The sequence below is a fragment of the Leopardus geoffroyi genome, chromosome X, assembly GCF_018350155.1.
Source record: "Leopardus geoffroyi isolate Oge1 chromosome X, O.geoffroyi_Oge1_pat1.0, whole genome shotgun sequence".
In the NCBI taxonomy this organism is placed as follows: Eukaryota; Metazoa; Chordata; class Mammalia; order Carnivora; family Felidae; genus Leopardus; species Leopardus geoffroyi.
The window spans coordinates 127643688-127667578 of NC_059343.1; the positions used below are offsets into that span (position 1 = coordinate 127643688).

The following is a 23891-nucleotide window of genomic DNA, read 5'->3' on the forward strand; positions in this document are numbered from 1 at the left end:
GCCGGCTCCTGGGTGGGGGCGGGGCTTGCGTGTTTTACTTCCGGATCTCACAGCTACGACACCGGAAGCCGGAAGTGTGAATTTCGGCAGCGGGAGAAGGAAAAGGTGACCGCAGAACCCGGACTTTCTCGGAGCGCCGGGGCCCGAGGAGTGCTCGCGGCTCGCTGTTCCTGCGCTTCTCACGTCGGACCGACTCTGCTGACAGGTGTGGTCGTCTTCTCGAAGACAGGGTACTTTCGGTGGGCGTTCCGCTGTCTCCGAGACTCCCCCGGACATCCAGGCTTCCCCTTCCTTTTGGGCCTGGCCCATTTCTGCTGCCTGCTTGTAGCGCACCGGCCGCGGCCGGCAGATGCAGGCGCCGGGTTACCTTGCTGGCGAGCGGGACTGTTTCCGTCCTCCGCCACCGCTGCGGAGTCTGACCACACCCCTGCTTTGTGGATGACTCTTCTAGTTCCGAGACATTTTCTGTTCATTAAACTTGACTGCATTGGAGGTTAAGTTCTTTAAAAAGGCTTCAAATGTAGTTTGGCAGCTACGTGTCTTACTTCATGTGCCTCGCTTTGCAAAACGATTAATGTCTACCCGACCTCAAACCGTTTCTGTGACTTGGGGATGGATGAGCCATCCTGGCGTGTTCAAGGAATGGCAAGGAGGCCACTGTAGCTGGAGTAGAGTGTGTGAGGGGAGAATACTTGGAGAAGAAGCAATGAGGGACCAGACAGTTGAGGGCTTTGCAGGCTGTTTTAGGGACCTTGGCTTTTACACGGAGGGCAACGAGGAACTGGTAGGGAACAGAGTAGAGGAGGGACGTGATCAGAATTACCTGTTAGGCCAGTCTGCCCCTGTGGGGAGAACAAATTATAGGGGACAAGAGGTAGGAGCAGGGTGACCTTTTAGGAGGTTATCGCAGTAATCCAGATGAGAGATGGTGGTGCTTTGAACATTTTATTATGAAAAAGTCCAAAGATGTACAAAAGTAGAAAGAATAGAATAGTAAACCCCATGTACTCATCTCCCAGCTTTGACAGTTGTCAACTCATGGCTACTTTTGTTTAAAAATTGTTTTTACATTTATTTATTTTTGAGAGACAGAGACAGGGCACAAGCGGGGGAGGGGCAGAGAGAGAATGAGACACAGAATCCGAAGCAGGTACCAGGCTCTGAGCTGTCAGCACAGAGCCCGACGCGGGGCTCGAATTCACAGACCACGAGATCATGACCTGAGCTGAAGTTGGATGCTCATCCGACTGAGCCACCCAGGCGCCCCAGGGCTACTTTTGTTTAATTTATGCTTCTCACACACATCTCTTGTTATTATTATTTTCAATAGTGGCTTTGGGACATAATTCTCATACCACCCAATTCACCCATTTAAAGTGTACAGCTCCCTGGTTTGTAGTATATCCAGAGTTGTGCAACCATCACCACTATCTCATTCCAGAATATTTTCATGACTCCAAAAAAAACCCTGCACCTCGTAAGCATCACCACTATCTCATTCCGGAACATTTTCATGACTCCAAAAAAACCCTGCACCTCGTTAGCTATCACCTTCGTTACCCCCTATCTCTCAGCTCTTAAGCATCCACCAATCGTTCTGTCTCTATGGGTTTGCGTGTTCTGGACATTTCCCATAAATGTAATCACACAATATGTTGTCTCTTGTGAGTTGCTTCTTTTAGTGTTATGTGTGTAAGACTGGTCCATTTTTTGGCATGAGAATGTGCTGGACTTTTACTCATCAGTTGATGGACTTTTGGGTCATTTTCACTCTTTGGCCATTGTGAGTAATGCTGCTGTGAGCATTTGCGTGTGTACATGTGTTTTTGTTTCTGCCGGGGAGATAGGTACCTAGTAGCAAATTCCAGACACGGTATAATTTCACTCCTAAGTATTTCAGTATGCATCTCTAAGAAAGGATTAAAAAAACATGAACAAAATAGCACTATCACACCTAAAATAGTATTAATTGCTCACTGTCATCAAATAGATTCTGGGATACGTTTTGACAGGATTTCCTGATGCGTTAGACGTGAGCCGAGAGACACAGGAGTCCAGAGGGACTCCAAGGTTTCTGTCCTGGTAGCTGGAGGATGGATTTGCCATCCACTGACAATAAGGAGGGCTGTGGGGGGGGGGGAGGGACTGGCTTTTGGGGGCTGTCAGGAGTGCAATTTTAAGGTTAGTTTTGAGAACACTACTAGATATCCAAGTGGAGATGCTGGGTTTGGGTGTCGTCAGCAAGAGGATGGGGGTTGAAACTGAGAGGCTGAATGAACTCTGTATTGGGGTGACCGATGTTAGAGAAGAGACCCCGGAACAGAGCTCTGGGGCACCACAACATGATAGGATGGCTTGGTGAGGAGGATCCAGTGAAAGAGCCTGAGCAGGAGCAGCCAGTGAGGTAGGAGAACCAGGAGAGTGCGCTTTTCTGGAAGCTGAGGGAAGGACTGGTGGCTCATCACATCCTGTGGATGGATGGTTCAGTGGGGCGTTCAGGGGAGCATTAACAGCGTAATAGTTTATTCAGCGTTAAAGCCGTCCTCTCTGAGTGCAGGCCTGCTCCTGGAAGCTTGTGTTGGGATTGGCTTCCTCCTCCAGGTAGTCAGTCTTCTTGGGTGGAATTTATAAGGGCTCCAGGCTAGTGCTGCCCCACATTGCCGGCTGGTCCACGGGGGAGTGTGCGCAGCTCAGCCTGCTCTCTTAGGCTGCGAGTCCAGCTCCCGCTTTCAGATCCCTCAGTGCGCAGCAGACACTGGGTGTCCCATTCTAGCCCTCAGCTCCAGGGAACACTCATGTGGTTCTGAGCAGTGTCCTTGAAGCCCCCCTTACTCGGCAGATTAATTTCCTAGAGCTGCTGTGAGAGACGACCACAAGCCGAGTGGCTAAGGTAACACATTTATCCTCTCCCAGCTCTGGAGGCCAGAACTCTGGAATTAAGGAGTCTGCAGGACCACGCTCCCCCCGCAGGCTCTAGGGGACGACCCGTCTTGCCTCTTCCAGGCATTCCTTGGCTCTTGGCCACATAACTCTCTGCCTTTGTTGTGACGTTGTCTTCTCTGTGTCTGTGTCTCTCCTTTTCTGTCTCTTATAAGGAGATTTGTCATTGGACTTAAGGCCACTCTAATCCAGGATGATCTCATCTCAAGATCCTTCGCTTACTTACACCTGCAAAAAGCCCCTTTTCCAAATAAGGTCAGAACATGGACATATCTTGCTGGGGGCCATCATTCAACCCACTACACTAGGTAAGGGGCCAAAACCCTTCACTCCTGCTCGGAGGTGTATGTAGCAGCTAGGATTCACAGCACACTGATACCTCCCTACAAAAATAATTCTCTCCCTAATTTCCACTCTCTGGGGAATTTTTTATTTTTTATTTATTTTTTTTATTTATTTATTTTTTTTATTTTTTATTTTTTTTTAAGATCTTGTAATTCTTTTTTTTTTTTTTTCAACGTTTATTTATTTTTGGGACAGAGAGAGACAGAGCATGAACGGGGGAGGGGCAGAGAGAGAGGGAGACACAGAATCGGAAATAGGCTCCAGGCTCTGAGCCATCAGCCCAGAGCCCGACGCGGGGCTCGAACTCACGGACCGCGAGATCGTGACCTGGCTGAAGTCGGACGCTTAACCGACTGCGCCACCCAGGCGCCCCTCTGGGGAATTTTTTAAAGTTTATTTATTTTGAGAGAGAGAGACAGAGAGAGAACGTGCGTGCGCAGGAGGGGGCAGAGAGAGAGAGAGGGGGAGAGACTCCTAGGCAGGCTCCATGCTGTAAACATGGAGCCTGACATGAGGCTCAAACTATTGAACCTCGAGATCATGACCCGAGGTGAAATCAAGAGTCTGACGCTCAACTGAGCCACCCAGGCACCCCTAAATTCTTAATTTCAGTTTACAGCCTGGAGATAGGTGCCAGACACAGTTTATAACAAGTGCTGAGCCATACATAGCCTTTCTAATCCCACATATGGGCCTGCACCTCCCTTTGGAACGAACGTGTATCCCCCGTTTAGACTGAAAAGCCCATTTTGGCATCCTATTACACTTGACACAGTGCCTGGCATTCTGCTTAAAGTGTGGCCTTGGAACTCCTGCACAGACTGCACTCCCTGTCCTTCAAGGTAAGAGAATTCGGCGAGGGTCTCATGTGACACCTCTGCTGCCTTGCTCTTCCAGACCCTGACTTGTTGGATGAGCAGGCCCCCCTGGAAGAGTCAGCTGTGTGAGATGGTGCAGCCCAGCGGCGGCCCGGCAGGGGACCAGGACGTGCTGGGTGAAGAGTCTTCTCTGGGGAAGCCAGCTATGCCCCACCTACCTTCTGAGCAGGGCACTCCTGAGACCTTCCAACGCTGTGTGGAGGAGAATCAAGAGCTCCGAGGTGAGGAAGATAGCAGGTGTGCAGAGTAAAACGTCAGAGGTCCCAGCCCTGTTGGTGGGGGAGGCTTACTCCCCTCACTGGTGCCTCTGCTTTTACTGGGTCTGGGGTGGGAGCACACCTGAGAGCCAGCTAGTGATTCAAACTCAGCCACCCTCCCTTTTTGTTTGAGGAGGGAATTCCCTGGAAATGGACTCTGAGGTATAGATTAACGTGCAGGAAGTTTATTTAGAGTGTGCCTACACAGGACCAGTCCTGGGGAAGGGAAGGGAAGGACAGGGAAGAAGCAGGGGTGGGCACGGGGAGAAGCTGGACAGCAGTGCAGGCCGACCCTACCGGGAGCTCTGGAGCCAGAACCACCGTTCTGAGTTGCCCCATTTGGGCCAACGGGGCCAGACTTTTCTGCTTCCTCCTGATCCATCAAGAAGCACCGGCTATCCTGGGAGTAGGGGGGCGGCTCCCAGGAAGGGGGCTTGGCCTGTTCCTCGAAGGGCCTGCGGGCTGCTTTGGGAGGGGGCGTGGCCTGCCACGAGGAGGGCCTGTGGGCTGGTCCGAAAAGGGGGCGCGGCCTGCCCTGGGAAGGGCCTGCGGGCTGCTTTGGGAAAGGGGATTTCTGGTTCAGCTTGTGCGGGGCGTAACCACAGGCCCGGCGGTGGCCCCTGGAACCTGGAACCAGTTCCTGTCTGTCTTCGTCACTGCCCCCACCCGCTCATCTGCTCATCTGCCGCGTCCTCACTGGTATTGTGCGGCAGCTTCTCCAGGTCCCAGGGGCCTGCACCTTGCCTCTCAGGCAGGGTGGCCGCCCTTGGGAAGGGGCACATTTCTGCCTGGCGTGTGACAGTACCCTACCCCTGCTCCCTGCCTTGTAATCACGCTTAGACGTCTAGGGGCTGTCCTGGTCACTGCATAGTATCGAGCAGCATCCCTAGCATCTACCCCTAGATGCCAATAGCACTCCTCCAGTTATCACAACAAACAGTGTCCTTAATGTTGTCAAATGCCTTGCTATGTTGGGGTCACATAGAGCTGGTGGCCAGGTTGGGGGCAGGGAGACCGCTCACCTTCCACAGCTACATGTGTGGCCTCTGCTGGTCCCCAGCAGGGTGCTCTGGCAAGATGAACTTGGGGTGACAGTTTGTCAGGCTGGGTGTAGAGGGATTATGGCACCACCAGCTCCCCACCCAGGGAGCTCAGGCTTTAGTAGCAGGTAGAGACCTTGAAGCTGCATGGATTGCTTCTGTGCATCTGACCCACGGTTGTTCAGTGTGTTGGCTCCACACAGCATCGGCTCTGCACATTCCTGTTAAATGGGTGCTCTGTGTCAGGTCCTGGGTCAAACCGCCAGGGCCCTGAAGGTGTCTGCTCCCCAACAATGCCCATGATTGTGTCTAAGGAGGAGGGGGCAGGGAGAGGACACAGACTTCTCTTGGAATGTGTATGTGTGTGGGGGAAAATGTCATGGAAGAAATTGCATTAAGCTAGTGTAGGAGTGTATTTATGTGACATGTGCAAGAGGGGTGAATCCAGAGAGAGGAACAGATAAGTGGATGCCAGAGGCTGGGGGCCAGGGGAAGTGACTGCCAGTGGGTATGGGCTTTTTGGGGGTGGTGGTGGAAATGTTCTAGAGGTAGCTAGAGGTGATGGGTGCATAGCTTTGTGAATACGTGAAAGCCACTCAATTACCGTATACTTTAAAATAGTTAAAATGATTAATTTGATGTTACGTGAATTTTACCTCAGTAGAAAAAGAAGTCGCATATGAGTTGAGCCTTAGGTGGGGAACCGAGCAGGATTACAACAGGTGGAGTCGGGCGAGTGAAGCTGGAAGCCCTGCAGGGGAGAAGTCACACGGGGACGGGAGAGTGCAGAAGGTGACTCTGGAGCCGGGCTCCAAAGCCACTGTAGTTTGAGTGAAAGAATGTTCCGTCCGGAGGCGCTAGTTAGCTGGTCAAGGGTTTTGACCAGAGGGTGACATGAAGCTATTGCCTGTTCCTATCTTATATGGTTCTGTAGTTGCTAGAACCTTCACGTGTCACTGATCGGTTTTGTCAACGCTCGATGGTCCTCTGCTGCCTGGGGTGTCCTTGGGTGTGTGGCTCTCCTTTCCTCAGCCTCTGCTGACTGTCTGGCCTTTGCACACGCTCATCCTTTGGCCTGGTGAGAGGGGTACTGGCTGTGTCCTGTGTGTTTATTGTGCCCTGGGCACTTTGCTTTTTCATTTAACCCTCCGCGTCCTATGAGGTGGGTGCGATTATCCCCGTTGAACAGGCACACGAGGACGGTAAAGCTCAGGGAGGCCACCTGCAAACCTGGCGCTCCCAGGCCGCAGCCAGTGATGGCATAGGGAGTTTCCCCTGGTGGCCTTCCCGGAGTCTGCAGGCAGGGTAGGATTTCCCTCCGCCGAAGACAGTGACTGAGCGCCCCAGGGCAGGCAGGCATGCCTCTGACCCGGCCACAGTACAGACGGCCAGAATGAGTTCGAGTCACTTACAAAGAGAGTGCCATTTGGCAGACACTTTTGAGTGAAGCTGATGTGTTTGGAGAAATTTAGGTGCTGGCCTAAATTTGAGTGAAGCTGATGTGTTTAGGAGTAATTGATGCTGAAAGTGTTACGTAAAATAAAAGGAACCATCTCAAAGCCGTGTCTGTGTAAGAGGCCTCATGTGGGGAGGGTGCCGTGATGGGCCCAGGTAGGGGCTGGTGGGGCGCCCACCGGGTCTCACCTCTCTGCTCTCTCCTCTGCCGCCAGATGCCATCCGGCAGAGCAACCAGATGCTTCGGGAGCGCTGTGAGGAGCTGCAGCGTTTCCAAGGCAGCCAGAGGAAGGAGAAGGAGTTCCTCATGCAGAAATTCCAGGAAGCCAGGAAACTGGTGGAGAGACTGAGCCTGGAGAAGCTTGACCTGAGGAGGCAGAGGGAGCAGGCCCTGCAAGAGGTGGAACATCTGAAGAGATGCCAGAAGGTAGTCAGAGGGGCAGGGTGGGTCCTTCCCCGGAGCCAGCCGGCCGGGGCTGCCGGCCACCTGTGACACCAGCCGCCTGCATTCTGCAAACCGCAGGGACGCCAGCATTCCCAGAGGGCAGCTGGGGTCAGGGGTCCCCGAGAGCACCCTCGGGCTCGGTGCTGCACTAGGAGGGCCACGGAACTCAGCAGAGCCGTCCTACTCGTGCTTACGGCCGTTACAATGGCTGCTTACAGTGAGAGGATACAGGGGGGAGTCAGCAAGGACCAAAGGGGCGTAGGGCGGGGTCCGGGACAGACCGGGGGCGGGCTTCCGGGTCCCTGGCCAGGGGGGTCGTGGGGCAGTGCGGTCCGACCCGCGGTGACGCGTGACGACGCGCGCAGGATGCCGCCGCCGGGGAAGCTTCCCCGAGCGCCGGCGTCCGGGGACCTCAGTGGGGGTCGGTCCTGTGGGCCCGGGGCTCCCGCGTGGCTGACCTCAGATCCCCAGTCTCTGCCCCCCAGACGTGAAGCCGGGGCCCCACCAGGAGTCACGCTGTCGGCGCAGACGGCCTGGCAGGGCCCTCAGGGAAGTGTGCCGGGTTCCTGGGGCCGCCATAACAAAGGGCCACAGACCGGGTGGCTCTAAGAAACAAACGTACTGCCTCCCGGTCCTGGAGGCCAGAAGTGCAAGAGCAAGGTCTGGGTGGGACGGGTGCCTCCCGGAGGCCGCGAGGGAGAACCTGGGCCAGGCTGCTTTCCCCACCTTGACTTATGGCTGTGATGGTTGGCCTCCTGTGGCCTGTGGACACAGCGCTCCACCTCTGTCTCCGTGGTCGCCTCGCCTTCTTCCCATGTCCGTGTGTCTCTCCTCCCCCTCTTATGAAGACACCAGGGTCAGAGAGAAATACAGCTGGACGGTAGTTGCAGCGGTGAGAACGGGTTTTATTTGGTAATTACTGACAGCAGGGGATGAGCTGAGCTCCACTGTAATTTGCAGAGGTGACTGGCGACATAAAGAGTGATGGGGATGGAGGGGCAGTGATCCGGGGCTCAAGTGAAAACTCACAAAGGGGCCATCGGTGTAGATACATGAGGCTAGCTGGCAGTTACGGAAGTTAGCATTCTGTCCCGCACAGACCCTGGGAATGGTTCTCAAGCCCTTGAGAAAGTGTCCCGGGTTGTGGGAGGTGCGCAGATGTTCCAAAGGGACAGAGGAAGGCTTCACATTAGGGGGGCCTCTTAGTAAATGCTCTAAGTGAGCGGAGGTGGGGGCCTAGGTCTGGTGATGGCTAGAACAGGCAATTTTGGCAGCGCTGAGCTTTCCTAGATCGGCTCTGAGTGCAGGGCTTCGGATGGAGTCAAAGTCGTTTTGTGCTGACATCTTTTGTAGTTCTCGACAGTCATCGGGTCTCCCTCCCCCACCTCCTCCAGTACGGCTTCATCTTAACTTGATTGCATCTGTGAATCAGGTCCCATTCATAGGTTCTGCGGGTTAGGACGCGGACCTATCTTTTGGGGGCTGCCATTCAGCCCATTACAGCCTCGGACAGATGGACTCACAGCTCTTTACTAAGTGCCTTCAGGGCCTCTGTCCGTGCAGCCCCGGGAGCCCCCACCGGCCGGCCCCGGCTCCCGTGACAGGGTGCTGGTTTCCCGGCAGGGACCAGGACCCCTGCGGTAGCCCTGTTTCTCTGCTGACAAGCCTGTCAGCTCTGAAAAGCATTTTCTCTCCAAGTTGAAAATTCAGGTCGCCCCTGACTGAGCAGCCTCACCCAAGGTGGGCATCTCCGAGAAGCTCTTGTCCCTTGAGCAGAGCAAAAACCTGGGCATAGCCCGAGTGCCCGTCACTGGAGAAGCCAGTAGAACAACACGTTGGAATTTTTTAACGGTTTTGCTGAGATAAAATTCACACGCCATAAAAGTCACCCTTTTGAAGTATAGAGTCCAGTGGTATTTTTGGCGTATTTGTAGACTTGTAGGACCATTGCCACTAGTTCCAAAACATTTTCCTCCTCCCCAGCCTCGCGCTCCCCTCCAGAAGAAACCCCACCCCTGTTCGCAGTCACTCCCCGTCCTCTCCCCAGCCCCTGGCACTCCCTGGTCTGCTTTCTGTCTGTGGGTGTACCTGTGCCCCTCACCTCTGGCTTCCTCCACTCTGCATGGTGTTTTTGAGGCTCATCCACGTTGCGGCGTGAGTGTGCGCGTGCTGTTCCTTTCATGCCGGGTGATATCCCGGCGTACGCAGATACCACAGTTTGTTTTCCCGTTCATCAGTTCACGGACATTTGGCTCATTTCCACTCTTTAGCTGCTGTGAGTAATGCTGCTGTGTATTTATTTTTTATTTTAAGTTTTATCTCCTTAATCTCTGTATCCAACGTGGGGCTCCAACTCACGACTTCCCACTGAGCCAGCCAGGCGCCCCCGGTAATGCTGCCATGAACATTTGGGGGTGGACATGTGTTTCCATTATCGGGTACATACCTAGTGGCTCCCCCGTTAGTTTGAAGCAAGTTCTAGACGCTGTGTGCTTTCATCCGTGAATATTTCAGTATGCGTCTGTGAGAGAGGGCTTAGAAAAGACATAACCACAATACCACTGTCCTGCCCGGAACGGTCAACGTTAATCGCTCAGTATCATCAAATAGATCCGGGATATATTTTGACAGGGTTTCCTGATGCGTTGGATGTGAGCCGTGAGACGCAGGAGTCCAGAGGGACTCCAGGGTTTCTGTGCTGGTAGCTGGAGGATGGATTTGCCGTCCGCCGACAATAAGGAGGGCTGTGGGGGGAACTGGTTTTTGGGGGCCATCAGGAGTGCAGATTAAGAGAGGTTCATCTTGAGAACACTACTAGATACCCAAGTGGAGATGCCGATGTGACGGGCCAGGTGGTGTGGGGAATTTGCACTGTTCAATGGGGAGACCTTCACTGAGGTGTCTTCTAGTAAGGACCAGAACACAGTGAGGTGCTGGGCCGCACGGGTATCTGGGGAGAGCATGTTTTGTGGCGGGTGGGGGGGGGAGCATGTGCAAAGGTCCTGAGGCAGGGGCATGCCTGTCATTTTCAGGGACCATCCGAGAGGCAAACATGACTGAGGCTGTGTGGAAGTGGCTGAGGAGTGGGTGGGAGAGTCATGGTAGGGGCTGGTTTTGTGGGCTTTGTGGGGCCAATGGAAGGATTTGGGCTTTGACCCGAGTGTGACAGGGACTGTGGGGGCTTCTGTGCTAGTGTGAGACATTATTGGGTTTCATGTAGATTGTAGAGTGTAGGGGGGACTGTTATGGGTTGAATTGTGTCCCCCCAAAACAAATGTCCACATCCTACACTCTTTACGTCAGAATGCGATATTATTTGAAAATAGGGTCTTTGCAGAAGTAGTAAAGTTAGAGGTGCCCGGGTGGCTCAGGCTGTCAAGTGTCCGACTGATTTCAGCTTAGGTCGTGATCTCACCGTTTGTGGGATCGAGCGCCACATCGGGCTCTGTGCTGACAGCAAGGAACCAGCTTGGGAGTCTCTCTTTCCCTCTAACTGCCCCTCCCCTGCTTGCACATACATGTTCTCTCTCTCTCTCAAAATAAATAAATTAAAAAAAAAGGGGGGGCACCTGGATGGCTCAGTCAGATGAGTATCCAACTTCAGCTCAGGTCATGATCTTGCGGTTCGTGAGTTCGAGCCCCGTGTCGGGCTCTGTGCTGACAGCTCAGAGCCTGGAGCCTGCTTCAGATTCTGTGTCTCTCTGCCCCTCCCCTGCTCACGCTCTGACTCACTCTGTCTCTCAAAAATAAAAGTTAAAGAAAGTTTTCATAAAAAAGAGAAATAATAGTTAGGATGTGGTCATGCTGGATCAGGACGGGTCCGTCCAAACACACGCAGGGAAGATGGCCACGAGATGACACAAGTAGAGATCGGGGCAAAGCATCTATGGGCCAAGGAGCGCTGGTGGCCTCTGAGGCCAGGACGGAGGCCCGGCGCAGATTTTCCTGCAGAGCCCCCAAAAGGCAGCAACCCTGCCCGCTCCTTGCTCTTGGACTTCTGGCCTCCAGAACTGGAAGGCAGTAGATTCCTGCTGTCGTAAGCCCCCTGCTTTGTGATTCTTTAGAGAAGACCCAGGAGACTGACTCCTACAGGTGCGGGAGCGGAGGAGGAGGCCAGGTGGACGCCATCGCAGCCCCCGGCGAGGGCCTTGAGTGGGGTGGGCGCTAGCCGATGGGGTCTGCTGATGGGCACCGATATGGACCCGTGGGGCAGGTGGTTGGACAGCCGGGCCGGGCTCATGGGAGGAGCCTGTCCCGTTAGCCTGCAGGGGGACAGCAGGCCTGCAGACCGGCCCCAGGTATGTATATGCAGAAAGCCGGGGGTTTGGGCCACAGTCCCTGCAGAGAAGGGAAGGAGCATTGGTGTGGTGCCCGCACAGGAGCCCAGGGCGGGGGTACAGAGGACAGGAGTGTTATTCGCTCTGGAGGGTTCGGGATGCAGAGGACCGAGGCCGACCCTGGGCTTGAGTGGCTTGAGGTTGCAGGGGACCTGGTGTGGACAGTTGGATGAGGGAGGATGGGCCTCAGGGCGTATGAACGGCTCTTGAGTTTTGTCACTGGCGTAGGTCTTCTGGAAACACATCAGTCCGTCTCAGCGCTCCTTCTGGCAGCCTCAGCCTGTGGCTGGAGCGTGTATTTTGACGCTGTCTTTAGGTCTCCCTTCCGTTGGCAGCAAGTCTCAGAGGCTGAGAGATTCCCACTCGGCTCCGCCCTCGCAGCCTGCTCGCCAGCCTCATGAAACTCGAGGCGGCTCCATGCTACCGTCCGTGGGGATGAGGAGGGGCTCGGGGGTGTGGGGTCCCAGGAGACTTGCCTTGTTGGGGTTGGGAAGCTTCTGGAGGTGAGAGGCCAGATGAGTGGTGGCACTGGGGGCAGGAGAGAAGCCCTTAGGTGATGTCTCAGTGCCTGCAGGCTGCCCTGCGGCTCAGGGGCGCTGGGGGTGGGCAGCTGGCAAGAAAGCATCACTAATGGGAAGTGGCTTTTTTTCACACAGCAGTTGGCTGAGGACAAGGCGTCAGTGAAAGCCCAGGTGACGTCCTTGCTGGGGGAGCTCCAAGAGAGCCAGAGTCGCTTGGAGGCCGCCATCAAAGAGCGGCAGGCTTTGGAGGGCAGGTGAGTGGGAAGGGAGAGCCCGCCAGGGGCTGCTGTCGCGGTGCCTGAGAAGAGTGAGGCACCTTCGGGGCCTCTGGGGGGGGTTCCTCTGGGAGAGAATCGACTGGAAAATGTGGAGTGTGAGCACACAGGGGCTTGGAGAATCTGGAGCCCAGCGGTGCTTCTGGGCTCCCTGACCTTTTGCTGGAGCTTGGATCATTTCCTTAGGGAGCATTTTGGGGGGACCCTAGGAGCACACCCGTGATCCACAGTTATCCTCTAGAAGTACTCCGTGCTCTCACAGCTGAGGTTATTACAGGGAGAGGGCACACAGCAGGACCCGTGAGGACAGAAGACACAGGTCGGGGTGAAGGACTCCACGCCTTGGGCTCCCTCCCCCCCTTCCGTGGGGGGCCGGCTGAGAGCTCTCCCTTCTCCAGCAGTGACAGATACATCCCTGGAGACCAAGGGAACCCACTCAAGACTCGGCAGCAGGGGTCTTATTGGACGCTGGTCACGTGGGCCCCCTCTGCCGGGCACACAGCAAACTCCCTGCCCCCTAGCAAAGCAGGTGCTATGAATAAACCAGCCAGTCGTGCGAACAGTCCAGGCGCAGGGACCACCCTTGTCAGTAGGCAAAGTGTCATGTCGTTTCAGGGACTCGTACCAGCCCATTGCCCGGGTGCCACCAGAGGGCTGACTTGGCAAGTGGCTCTGCTAATGTGAGTGGCCTGCCGGTTGCTCTTTTCTGCAGAGGGCTTCCTGTAGCGGGGTCATCGGGTCAGAGGGCACAGGTGTTCCCCCCCCCCCCCCCCACCGCACTCTCACGCCACCCAGGTGCTGCCGTGCAGAAAGAAAGATGGGTCCCCCTGACAGCGGGTCCAGCTCTCCCGGTGCAGGAGGTGATTGGGGTACACTGGGCGGTGGCAAAGACGCCTTCCTGAAGGCGCTGAGGGGAGCGGACCCGAGTTTTCCAGTATCAGAGCCAGGTGAGAGACCACGTGAACGTGCTTCCATCCAGAAAGCCAACCGCGAGTGAGGAAAGGCATCAGAAGGCCGAGCTTGGTGGCCTCTGGCTCGTCATGTTCTGGTATTTTCCCCGGTGGACTCTTCTGTACGTCTAGCTTTCTAAAATCACGTGTATCACCTGTAGGACAATTTGGTGTCTTTTCTGCCTGTCTTTTTCTGTGTACAGAAAAGAAACAGCTAGAGGCAACTTTGGTCGGTTAACGACCCCGCACGAATGTTTACTTCAGCAATTCTGGGCTGTTGAGCAACGTCCTTTCGTGTCCCTCTTGATGTGGTCTGGCACTCAAATGCTGAGGTGGACAGCGTGGACACGGCCTCGCTCGCACCTAGGGTTTCCCACGTGGCCGTTTTAAGAGCTGCAGACTTCCTACCCTTCTGTGTCCTGGGCAGGACAGATCACAGAGGGCAGTGTGCTCCGTGCATTTGGACAGTGGTAGCAGTGACCGTCCCCGGTGGCCTCTCCCACCCAGAAGGAGCCACTGTCGCCTCCACAGACAGGACCACGTGAGGCCTTGGGCCAGCAGGATGACATGGCTGGAGCCTGGGCCTGCACATCTAGGGAGCAGTGTGGAAATGGGAGACTGGGGGCTGTGGGGTGACGTGGCTGCGAGGACGGGGGCGTGGGGTCCAGGTGAGAAGAGGCAAGCCGGGCAGGGGCGCGGCTCCACTCCAGGTGTGTGCGCTGGGGGCTCCAGCTGAGCCGTTGCGGCGGGTCAGCTGCCTCATCGCTTCTAGAACACCGAGTGGGAGGGAGAGAGCCACTCCCCTAAGCCGGCCCTGTGCGGTTGGCCCGTCTCTGATGACGGTGCTTCCATGCTGACATGGACAGCCTCCCCCTTTTCTCGCCCAGAACCGGTTCTGCATCGATGGGACGTTGTGAGCGCGCCCGCACCCGCGGGCCGCAGGGCTTCTCGGCCCGGCCGGGGCCCCGCCGTGACCTCCCCCTTCCCCTGTGCCAGGGCCCGGGCTGCCAGCGAGCAGGCCCGGCAGCTGGAGAGCGAGCGGGAGGCCCTGCAGCAGCAGCACAGCGTGCAGGTGGACCAGCTGCGCATGCAGAGCCAGAGCGTGGAGGCCGCGCTGCGCATGGAGCGCCAGGCCGCCTCGGAGGAGAAGTGAGTGGCGCCCCGCCCCCTGGACCGACAGGGACCGGAGGGCCGTCAGCGGCTCTCTCCCCGGCGAGGAGCCCTTCGAGGGCCCGGCCCCTAGCGCCGTCACACCCAGCCGGCCCACCCTCGGTCCCACGACGTCTGCTCCGCGGCCCACGTGCACACGGCGCCGTTTGGCCCACGTGTCGGCAGCATCGGGCCCGGGACCCCGGGAGGCTTTCTTGGCATGCCTCTGAGTCTCCTCGCACCCAGGCCGGTCCTCCCGCCTTTCTGTGTTTTTTGGGACGCTGACTCTTTCGAAGAGCGCAGGCGGTTCCACAGTGTTGCAGACATTCCTTGTCTTATTTTTAAAAATGTTAGCTTTAAGAAAAAAGGATGCTGAGCATTTAGTGAAGCCTGCCTCAGAGCTGACGGCCTTCCAGGCCCGGAGGCACCCTGGCCACCCCCTTTCTGGTGTGTGGACGTGACAAGAAGGACGAGGGTGGAGTGGGAGGCACAGAAGCCTGTGGCTGAGCCAGGACGAGGTGTTTCTCCAGCAAAAGCTCCTTCTCCTTAGGCGGAAGCTGGCGCAGCTACAGGTGGCCTATCACCAGCTCTTCCAGGAGTACGACAGCCACATCAAGAGCAGCGTGGTGAGCAGCGAGCGGAACCGAGTGAGTACGGGGGGAGACGTCCCTGGGACTGTCTAGGACTCCGCCTTGCTTCCTCTCCCTGTGGCCTAGACTCGGGGCCTAGTTCCCCAAATTTAGGGACGTTGGAACTCAAGGCCCTATCTGAAGAGTTGACAGAATGGGCTTTCAGGAGGGATACCAGACTTGTCCTAGAGCTTTGTCAAGCTCGCGGTGTGACAGCCCAGGGCAGGACGTGGGGAGACAGCGATCTGTGTGCCGTGCTGTTTGCTGCCTATGGGTGACTGGGCTGGGCCTCTGGATGCTCTCTCTGTGGGCTGGGAACTTGCCTGTCTCCATGGCCAGTCGTTCCTGCCAGCCATCACCAGCTCGGCTCCTGGCTCAGATTTCTGAGAGCCAAGGTAAGCCCTGGGAATGTTTCCATCCCCCTGTTGAAGGTGGCTGGGAGCCCTCTTCTGGTTTGTTCTCATCAGATCTGTACTGGGCGCAGTTTCCTAGCGAGCACATTTTGCGAAGGATGTTGTCAGATGTGAGCGTACGCAGGGGAGACTTATAAGGGTCAAGCCTAAAACCGACCCTGTGAAGAACGGTTGGTTACAAAGCTGTGGCCCCTTGGTCTCCAGAAGGAAGGCTTCGTGGTGTGTTTGGCTGTCCGCGTGTACATACATGTGTGCGTTTGTAATGTGTGTGTGTGCATGCGGGGGCGGGGGGCCTCTGTGAGGGACCAGCAGACCTTCGACCAGGGGGCAGGGTGGAAGGACTGATGGCTCTCAGCTTAGTGGTGGCATGTCGTGGAGCGTTCGTGCAGGAGACCCGCTCGGTGTGGAGGGGATGGCCTCAGGAGGGGGTCTGGCAGTGCCCCTTGAAGGGTTGGAGGAGCACTGTGCAATTGGGGATTCTGGGAAAGGCACGTCGCACCGGCTGACCTCACAGTTCCCCCTCCAGCCTCTTGCCTTTCCTGGGCCCTGCACGCACCGACGTCTTGTGGTCGGCATCACTCTGGCGCTGGCCGGCCTCGGTCTCTCGTTCCTCGTGGTTCTTGTCACCTGGAGCGGCCGCCGGCCCCTGCCCTGGGCCAGCTCGGGCTCCGGCAGCCCCCCCCCCCTTGCCCATTTCTAGGGACTGCAGCTGGAGGACCTGAAGCAGCAGCTGCAACAGGCCGAGGAGGCCCTGGTGGCCAAGCAGGAAGTGATTGACAAGCTGAAGGAAGAGGCCGAGCAGCACAAGATAGTGATGGAGACCGTTCCGGTGCTAAAAGCCCAGGTGAGCGCGCTCCTCTGTGGCCTGCTGGCTCCGGGACCTCGCGTCCTTTTGCCGTGGCTTCTTGGAAGCCCTTCGCGCCCCTCGTGCCATTCCTCGACCTGTCGGTGCACGTGCGGGTGACTTTCCCTTGTGCTGTGGGCTGTGGGAGGGCAGGAGCCAGCTCTGCCTGGTCCCCCAGCACGGAGTGTCCAGTGAATGGCCGACGGATGGCAGGCGTGCCCCTCTCTTGGCTTTGCCAGGCGGACATCTACAAGGCCGACTTCCAGGCCGAGAGGCAGGCCCGAGAGAAGCTGGCCGAGAAGAAGGAGATTCTGCAGGAGCAGCTGGCCCAGCTGCAGCGGGACTACAGCCGCCTGAAGGCCAGCTGCCAGGAGTCCGCCAGGTGGGTCCCCCCCGCCTCCCCGCCCCAGGACTGGGACCCGGTGCCCTTCTCTCGCAGTGAGCGGTGAGGCAGGGCTCGTGGCTTGTCGGCCCCTCGCCTTCCGTCCATCCCCTCTTCCCGCCTTGGAGCTTTACTTGCCCTCGTTGATCTGGCCGTTTTTCTTTTCAAAGGATTGAAGATATGAGGAAGCGGCACGTGGAGGCCTCCCAGGCCCCCGTAGCCCCTGCCCCAGGTGAGTGAGCCTCTGGAGGGTGGGTGGAGAGGGAGGGTGCCAGCAAAAGCCCCTTACCGCCTCCCCGGACTTACTCTGTGGAGCGCACTGCCCCCCCGGGGGGGCCTGACGGGGAGGGGCCGGTGGTGGTGACTCCAGGAGCCACACCCAACAGTTCTGACAGGCCTCCGTACTTTCTGCGGCTTCCCCTCTTTCTCCAGCTCACCCCTCTTTCCACCTGGCCCTGCCCAACCAGAGGAGAAGCCCCCCCGAGGAGCCGCCTGACTTCTGTTGCCCCAAGTGCCAGTATCAGGCTCCCGATATGGACACCCTGCAGATACATGTCATGGAGTGCATCGAGTAGGGCCGCCTGTTGACGAGTAGCACGGGGCCGCACGGTGCGTGCTGTCCTGCGCGCCCGGTCCTCGGTTACGGGCTGGCTGACACGGAGCGGGCCGCCTCTTTGAGCACCAAGGGCTAGCTCGAGGACCTCACGCTTCAGCTCCCCCATCTGCTGGCTTGGCTCAGTTAGGGTACCTGCGACCCCAGTTAGGCCCGATGCTCTGCTGTTTTTGTTTGTTCTGTCTGCTTGAACTGCCTGCCTCTAGGGGCTCTGTCTTTTTCCACCTCCTCTGGGGAAGTTGAGAATCAAGGCCAGGGCTCTCAGAGAGAACTTCTTAAGCCGAGATGGGCAGAAGCCCTTCCCCGCGCCCGCCCCCCCCCCCCAGCTCCAGCACACCGTGGCGCCAGCGCTCTCGCGGGCTGCGTGCCATTCCGTTTGGAGGCTGCACCGTGCGTGATCCAAGCAGTCCGCTGCTGACGAACATGTGGGTTGTGGCCGCTCTTTTATTGTCACCGAGAATGCTACAGCGAACAGCCGTGTGCATCAGTTACGCGTATCTCTGGGGCAGATTGTTAGAGGCAGTGGCATTGAGCCCGTGCACACGGGGTGGGTGGTGTCAGGGTGCTGCCCCCACTTCCTCGTAGCCTTGCCCATCTGTCAGGCGTGGGGTTGTCTGTTAAGGGTGGGTTTGAGCATCTTTGTGGAGCTTGAAGGATCCTCTCCAGGTCTTCTGGTGGTAATGGCTCGTTTGTACTTTTTGCCCGCTTTTCTACCGGTCATAAGCGGGATCAGCTCTCGAGTGCGGTAGACGTTGCGATGATCCTCTCCTACCCTGACTTTGTACCAGCGTGTCGTGGGTCTGAACTTTGTTATCTTTCATACTCACGTCTCTCCACCTGTCCTGCACCGCTTTGGGTTTGCCGTTGCGAGCAGCTCCCGGTCGGACGGGGAGCCGCTTCCCACGTGTCCACTTTTCCTTTCCCTTTCCTTGCACCGCAGCGTGCTCTTGCCCTCCCCGGGCGCGTCGCTGCCCTGTGTGAGCAGTGGTGCTTGTGAAGGGAGGCCACTAGGCAGTGATTGGCAGATCGTGAACGCTGGAGCACTCCTTATCGTTGCTTTGTAAGATGCTGGACGTTTCCTTGGATGTCAAAGCCACGGGCGTTAACCCTGCAGTTGTCAGGAAAGAATGTTGGAAGTGGAGGGAGAATGTCCTACGCTCCCCGGGCCCTCCTCTGTTCTCCCCTGACTGGGAGCGGGCTGTTGCTGAAGACAAGCCTGGCCCAGGGCTTGGGTGGCGCTTGCGGGAGCAGGGGTGCCTTTTCCATTGCCCAAAGCCCAAGTGTCTAATTGCACGTGATTATACTTGGGGAAAATGTTAAAGGCCCGGACAGGCCCCCCCCACCTCTCACCTGCTACATTCAGTCCTGATCCTGCGATTTTTCTGTAAGAGCACTTTTAGTTTGCGGGGGGTGGGTATTAAATTCCCGTGGCCCCTGTGACAAGAGACCAATGTGGTGGCTTAAAACAACAGGAATTCATTCTTTCGTGGTTGTGGAAGTCAGAAGTCTGAAATCTGGGTGACGGTGACAGCAGGGGTGGGAAAATCAGTTTCAGGCCTATCTCCCAGCTTCTGGTGCTTGCCTCCATGGTTACATGGCCTCTTCTTTTTTCCGACCGTGTCATCTTTTCTGTCTCTTACAAGGACACCCGTCACTGGACGTAGGGCCCACCTACATCATATCCACGATGAGCTCACTTCGAGGTCGTTGTCTTCATTACATCCACAGGGACTCTTTTTTCCAGATAAGGTCGTAATCACAAATTCTGGGGATTATGACATGCATCCATCTTTTGGGCCACCATCGAGCCCAGCACAGGGCTGTCTTCTACAGCGCACAGACTAGGACAAATGGAGTTGAAGCCAGATGTCTTCAGCGCTGGCGGCTCCGTTGGGCGGGCTCCGTTCCTCGGGATGATGGTGGCTGCAGAGGCACGTGACTGGTTGGGTGTGGGGCACGTCCTTGCAGGTGGGAATGTCGCTCTTTACGGCATCGTGTGTCCAGCTGGACACCGCGCCAGGGCCGGCAGACACGGGCGGGGAGAGGAGGGGGAGGCTGCGGGACAGAGCCGAGGGAGCGGCCCGCGCCCTGGGCCCCAGCTACCGTCTGGGTAGGGACGGGCTTCCTGCTTTGTCGGGGTAGCGAACACAGGCATGGGGAGCCCCTCTGTGACCGGCCCTGTCTTCTGAAAGGGAGTTGAGAGGAAGGGGATGAGACCCGGCAGTAGTGAGAGGCAGATGTTCGCGTCCCGGGACCTTGCCTCGGGTTCTGGCAGCGTCACCCGCATGGCCACGCGCCCGTATGGCCACTGTACGTTAGACCCCAAGGATTGAAAGCACACCATTCACTCAGGAGTGAGGGGCTTCTGCTTTCTTCTCTGGCTTTCCTGAGATTGGGCTTCTAGAATAAGTGGTTAGATCCCTCCTGTGAGGGAAGCGGCCTGCCTACCTAATTACCGTGCCCCTTGACCCTCACGACCCTGGGTTCGGGAGACAAAGACCGAGCTAGAAGCGCATCCCGCCGAAACCCGTGTCCTTCCTTGTTGCTCACACTTGAGTGTGTGGCTACGTGCCGGTCAGTGCTGAAGAGACCTCCAGGTGACCAATAAAACGAGCACAGTGAGAAAGCGTTTCTCCTTCACTAGTCTAAAACACACAGTCCACCTCGACAAAAAGTGATGTCAAACCGGCAACACATGAAGACCTTGGGTGTCCTGCGGGCAAAGTGCACGGCCGGCCCCCTGCCGGGGCCTGGTTTGGCAGGCTGGAACCCGCACTTAGGAAGCAGCCTCAGCCCGCTCCACCGGAAGCGGAAGCGACAGCCGGGTGCACACAGCGACTCTGGCATCGCAGGGGCGCTCACCGTGCCATCCTTTGTAGCTGTGCTTGGGGACTGTGTTGTGAACATCTGGCCACGTGGAACACTCTGTAGCACGTTGATGTGAAAAAGCCAGTAGACGAGATTCTGTACAGAGTGTGACCCCAATAAAAAAGTAACCTCAGCTGGTGCACACCCGGCTACCGTTTGGATGGGTGTGGGTGGTAGGATGACCGGTAATGAAGTTTTCCTTTTTTAAAAAAAAATTTTTTTTAACGTTTGTTTGTTTTTGACAGAGAGAGAGAGAGAGAGAGAGAGAGAGAGCGCGCGCGCGCGCGAGGGAGCATGAGTGGGGGAGGGGCAGAGAGAGAGGGAGACACAGGCTCCAGGCTCTGAGCTGTCAGCACAGAGCCCGGCGCAGGGCTCGAACTCACCGCAAGATCATGACCTGAGCCGAAGTCGGACGCTCAACCGACTGAGCCACCCAGGTGCCCCTGAAGTTTTCCTTTTGTATTTAATGTGTCTTCTGAATGCCTATACTTTGCACGTAGTAAGTTGATACACAGAAAATGTATGTTACTGCAAAGTCCGCCTGGTATTAGCACTGAGGTTTTGTCTGTGCTAGTGGCTGAGAAAAGGGCACACTCACGTGACTGCCAATGAATTGTCTAAGTGACTGATTTGATGCTCCTGGGGTGTATTTGCTGGGGCTGCCGGGACAAGGCACGGCAGGCTGGGCAGCCCCAACAACAGAAACGTATTTTCTCCCGGCTCTGGAAGCCAGAAGCCTAAGATCCACGTGTTGGGAGGCTCAGTCCCTCCTGGGGGCTGTGAGGGAAGGACTGGTTCGAGGCCCGTCTCCTTGGCATGGTCTCCCCATGTGCGTGTCTGTGCGTGTCCGTTTCCAAAGGTCCCCTTTTTATAAGGACACGGTCCTCTTGGGTTGGGGCCTGCCCTCGTGACTTCCTGATAACTGTCCCGGCTGTAAAGACCACGTCTCCGAGTAAGGTCACATTCTGAGGTCCTAGGGGTTAGGATTGCCACATTTCTTCCTGTGGCGGGAGGACACATTTTAGCCCATAACGCATGGGTAGCCCAGCCCCGTTTCATAGCAGGAGAGCATGCGGCCCGGCCCAGCCCGCAGCAGGAGCAGGAAGCCTTCCATTGACAGCTGACCATTGATACTGCACGAAGGTGACCGGGCTGAGCTGGCTTCCTTGGCTGAGGACTAGGCCCCGCAGCAGGATACTAGTAATCCAAACGGAGCCGACGGGTTCTCCCACGTTCTCTGCTGAGCCTCGGAGAGCAGCGGAGGAGGGGACGGTGTGCTAGAGGAGGCCGCCCTGGGCCCGGCGGCTGTGTGATGGTGGGTCCATGACTTCACCTTTCCGAGCCCCAGTCTCCACATCCATAACATGAGAACCTCAAAGCTTTGCCTTCCATTAGAGTAGCTGCTGAGAGCTGGCTGTAGTTTGCCTCCTTTGCCACAACAATGGATGGAGAAGAGAAGGAGGAAATCCCATAGGACCACAAGAGCTTCTCAGCATGGCCGTGTGGCCGCCTCATGGTTTCTCTGCATTCCCCAATATTCCTTTCTTTCCTCCTCTTCTGAAGCCACTGTTAGTTTGTTCCACAAGGTATATCACCCGAGGGTATATTTTCCTGTAGTAGGCTAATTATTCTTTGATGTAACAGCTGAATAGTAAGTAGCTGAGCATTATGATTTTTTTTTTTAAGTTACTTTGCATCTCTGGGGCTCTTGTTTATTTTTTTTTTTTAATGTTTTATTTATTTTTGAGAGAGAGACAGAGACAGAGTACGAGCAGGGGAGGGGCAGAGAGGGAGGGAGGCAGAATCCACGAACCAGGCTCCAGGCTCTGAGCTGTCAGCACAGAGCCTGATGTGGGGCTTGAACCCGTGAACCAGGAGATCATGACCTGAAGTCGGACGCTTAACCGACTGAGCCACTCAGGAACCCCTGGAGCTCTGTCTTTTAAGTACTTTAAGTAGTAAATATTATATTTATTAAATAGACATCATCAGGGTTCCACTCCCTTTCTTTTCTTTTTTTTTTTTTTTCCCCTTTTCCTCTTTCTTTTCATTTATTGGAAGTTCTTATGGAGGAAGAAAACAAACTGCCCTACGGTTTTCCTCACTAGTAATCAGCCTTGGGTATCAAAGCAAGTAAATCCAAATAGCTCTAAGTGCAGTGGACTGAGATCAGAATCCACGATGAATTTAAGTGAAGGTTGTTCAAAGTGCTCCTTTAAAACTAATTCTTGGGGCTCCCGGGTGGTTAGTCAGTTAAGTGTCTGACTCTTGACCTTGGCTCAGGTCATGATCTCAGAGTTTGTGCGTTCAAGCCCCTCAGGCTCTGCACTGATGGCATGGAACTTGCTTGGGATTCGGTCTCGCCTCTCTGCCCCTCACCTGCTTCTGTTCTCTCTCTCTTTCTCTCCAAATAAATAAATAAATTTACACCCTAATTCTTGGGGCACCTGGCTGGCTCAGCTGGTAGAGCACGTGACTCTTAATCTTGGGAGTGGTAGGTTTGAGCCCCACATTGGGTGTAGAGATTACTTAACAATAAACTCTTATTAAAAACCCTAATTCTTTTGTATCTATTATGGTGCCATTTAGGAATGATGTTTCCATTGATGTGGGAAGCAAAGACAGAAGGAATTGGCAGATAAAATTAAATTTCCTTATAACCTGCAGCCCATTGGCAAATCCTTGAGGCAGGCAAAGTAAACCTTTCCTTCAGAACTCCCTACTGTCTTTTTTTTTAAATACGAAATGTATTGTCAGGTTGGTTTCTATACAATACCCGTTGCTCATCCCAACAGGTGCCCTCCTCAATACCCATCACCCACCCTCACCTCCCCCCCACCCCCCATCAACCCTCAGTTTATTCTCGGTTTTTAAGAATCTCTTATGGTTTGCCTCCTTCCCTCTCTAACTTTTTTTTCCCTTCCCCTCCCCCATGGTCTTCTGTTAAGTTTCTCAGGATCCACATAAGAGTGAAAACATTGGTATTTGTCTTTCTCTGTATGACTTATTTCACTTAGCATCACACTCTCCAGTTCCATCCAAGTTGCTACAAATGGCCATATTTCATTCTTTCTCATTGCCAAGTAGTATTCCATTGTGTATATAAACCACAACTTCTTTATCCATTCGTCAGTTGATGGACATTTAGGCTCTTTCCATAATTTGGCTATTGTTGAGAGTGCTGCTATAACCATTGGGGTACGAGTGCCCCTATGCATCAGTATTCCTGTACCCCTTGGGTACATTCCCAGCAGTGCTATTGCTGGGTCATAGGGTAGATCTATTTTTAATTTTCTGAGGAACCTCCACACTGTTTTCCAGAGCGGCTGCACCAGTTTGCATTCCCACCAACAGTGCAAGAGGGTTCCCATTTCTCCACATCCTCGCCAGCATCTATAGTCTCCTGATTTGTTCATTTTAGCCACTCTGACCGGCGTGAGGTGGTATCTCAGTGTGGTTTTGATTTGTATTACCCTGGTGAGGGGCGACGTTGAGCATCTTTTCATGTGCCTGTTGGCCATCTGGATGTCTTCTTTAGAGAAGTGTCTAT

The 23891-nt window shown here is 55.6% G+C and overlaps 1 protein-coding gene across 9 annotated transcripts in view; it reads left to right on the forward strand.

The window, feature by feature from the left end:
* The window catches only part of IKBKG (inhibitor of nuclear factor kappa B kinase regulatory subunit gamma), a 28899-nt gene extending 5219 nt beyond the window's left edge, over positions 1 to 23680 (forward strand). Inside the window, exons 1-11 of one of the 9 annotated variants that reach the window (XM_045471770.1) lie at positions 6 to 205; positions 4183 to 4384; positions 7131 to 7342; positions 12354 to 12472; positions 14440 to 14592; positions 15143 to 15239; positions 16335 to 16478; positions 16718 to 16860; positions 17031 to 17092; positions 17293 to 17469; positions 23663 to 23680. In XM_045471770.1, coding sequence (XP_045327726.1) covers positions 4198 to 4384; positions 7131 to 7342; positions 12354 to 12472; positions 14440 to 14592; positions 15143 to 15239; positions 16335 to 16478; positions 16718 to 16860; positions 17031 to 17092; positions 17293 to 17435 — 1260 coding nt within the window. In that variant the 5' untranslated portion in view covers positions 6 to 205; positions 4183 to 4197 and the 3' untranslated portion in view covers positions 17436 to 17469; positions 23663 to 23680. Of the gene's footprint in view, positions 1 to 5; positions 206 to 3095; positions 3249 to 4182; positions 4385 to 7130; positions 7343 to 12353; positions 12473 to 14439; positions 14593 to 15142; positions 15240 to 16334; positions 16479 to 16656; positions 16861 to 17030; positions 17093 to 17292; positions 20484 to 23662 lie in introns of those variants that run through there. The other 8 variants (XM_045471769.1, XM_045471773.1, XR_006710886.1 and 5 more) reach the window with 8 other exon arrangements.
* The last annotated feature ends 211 nt before the right edge of the window (positions 23681 to 23891 follow it).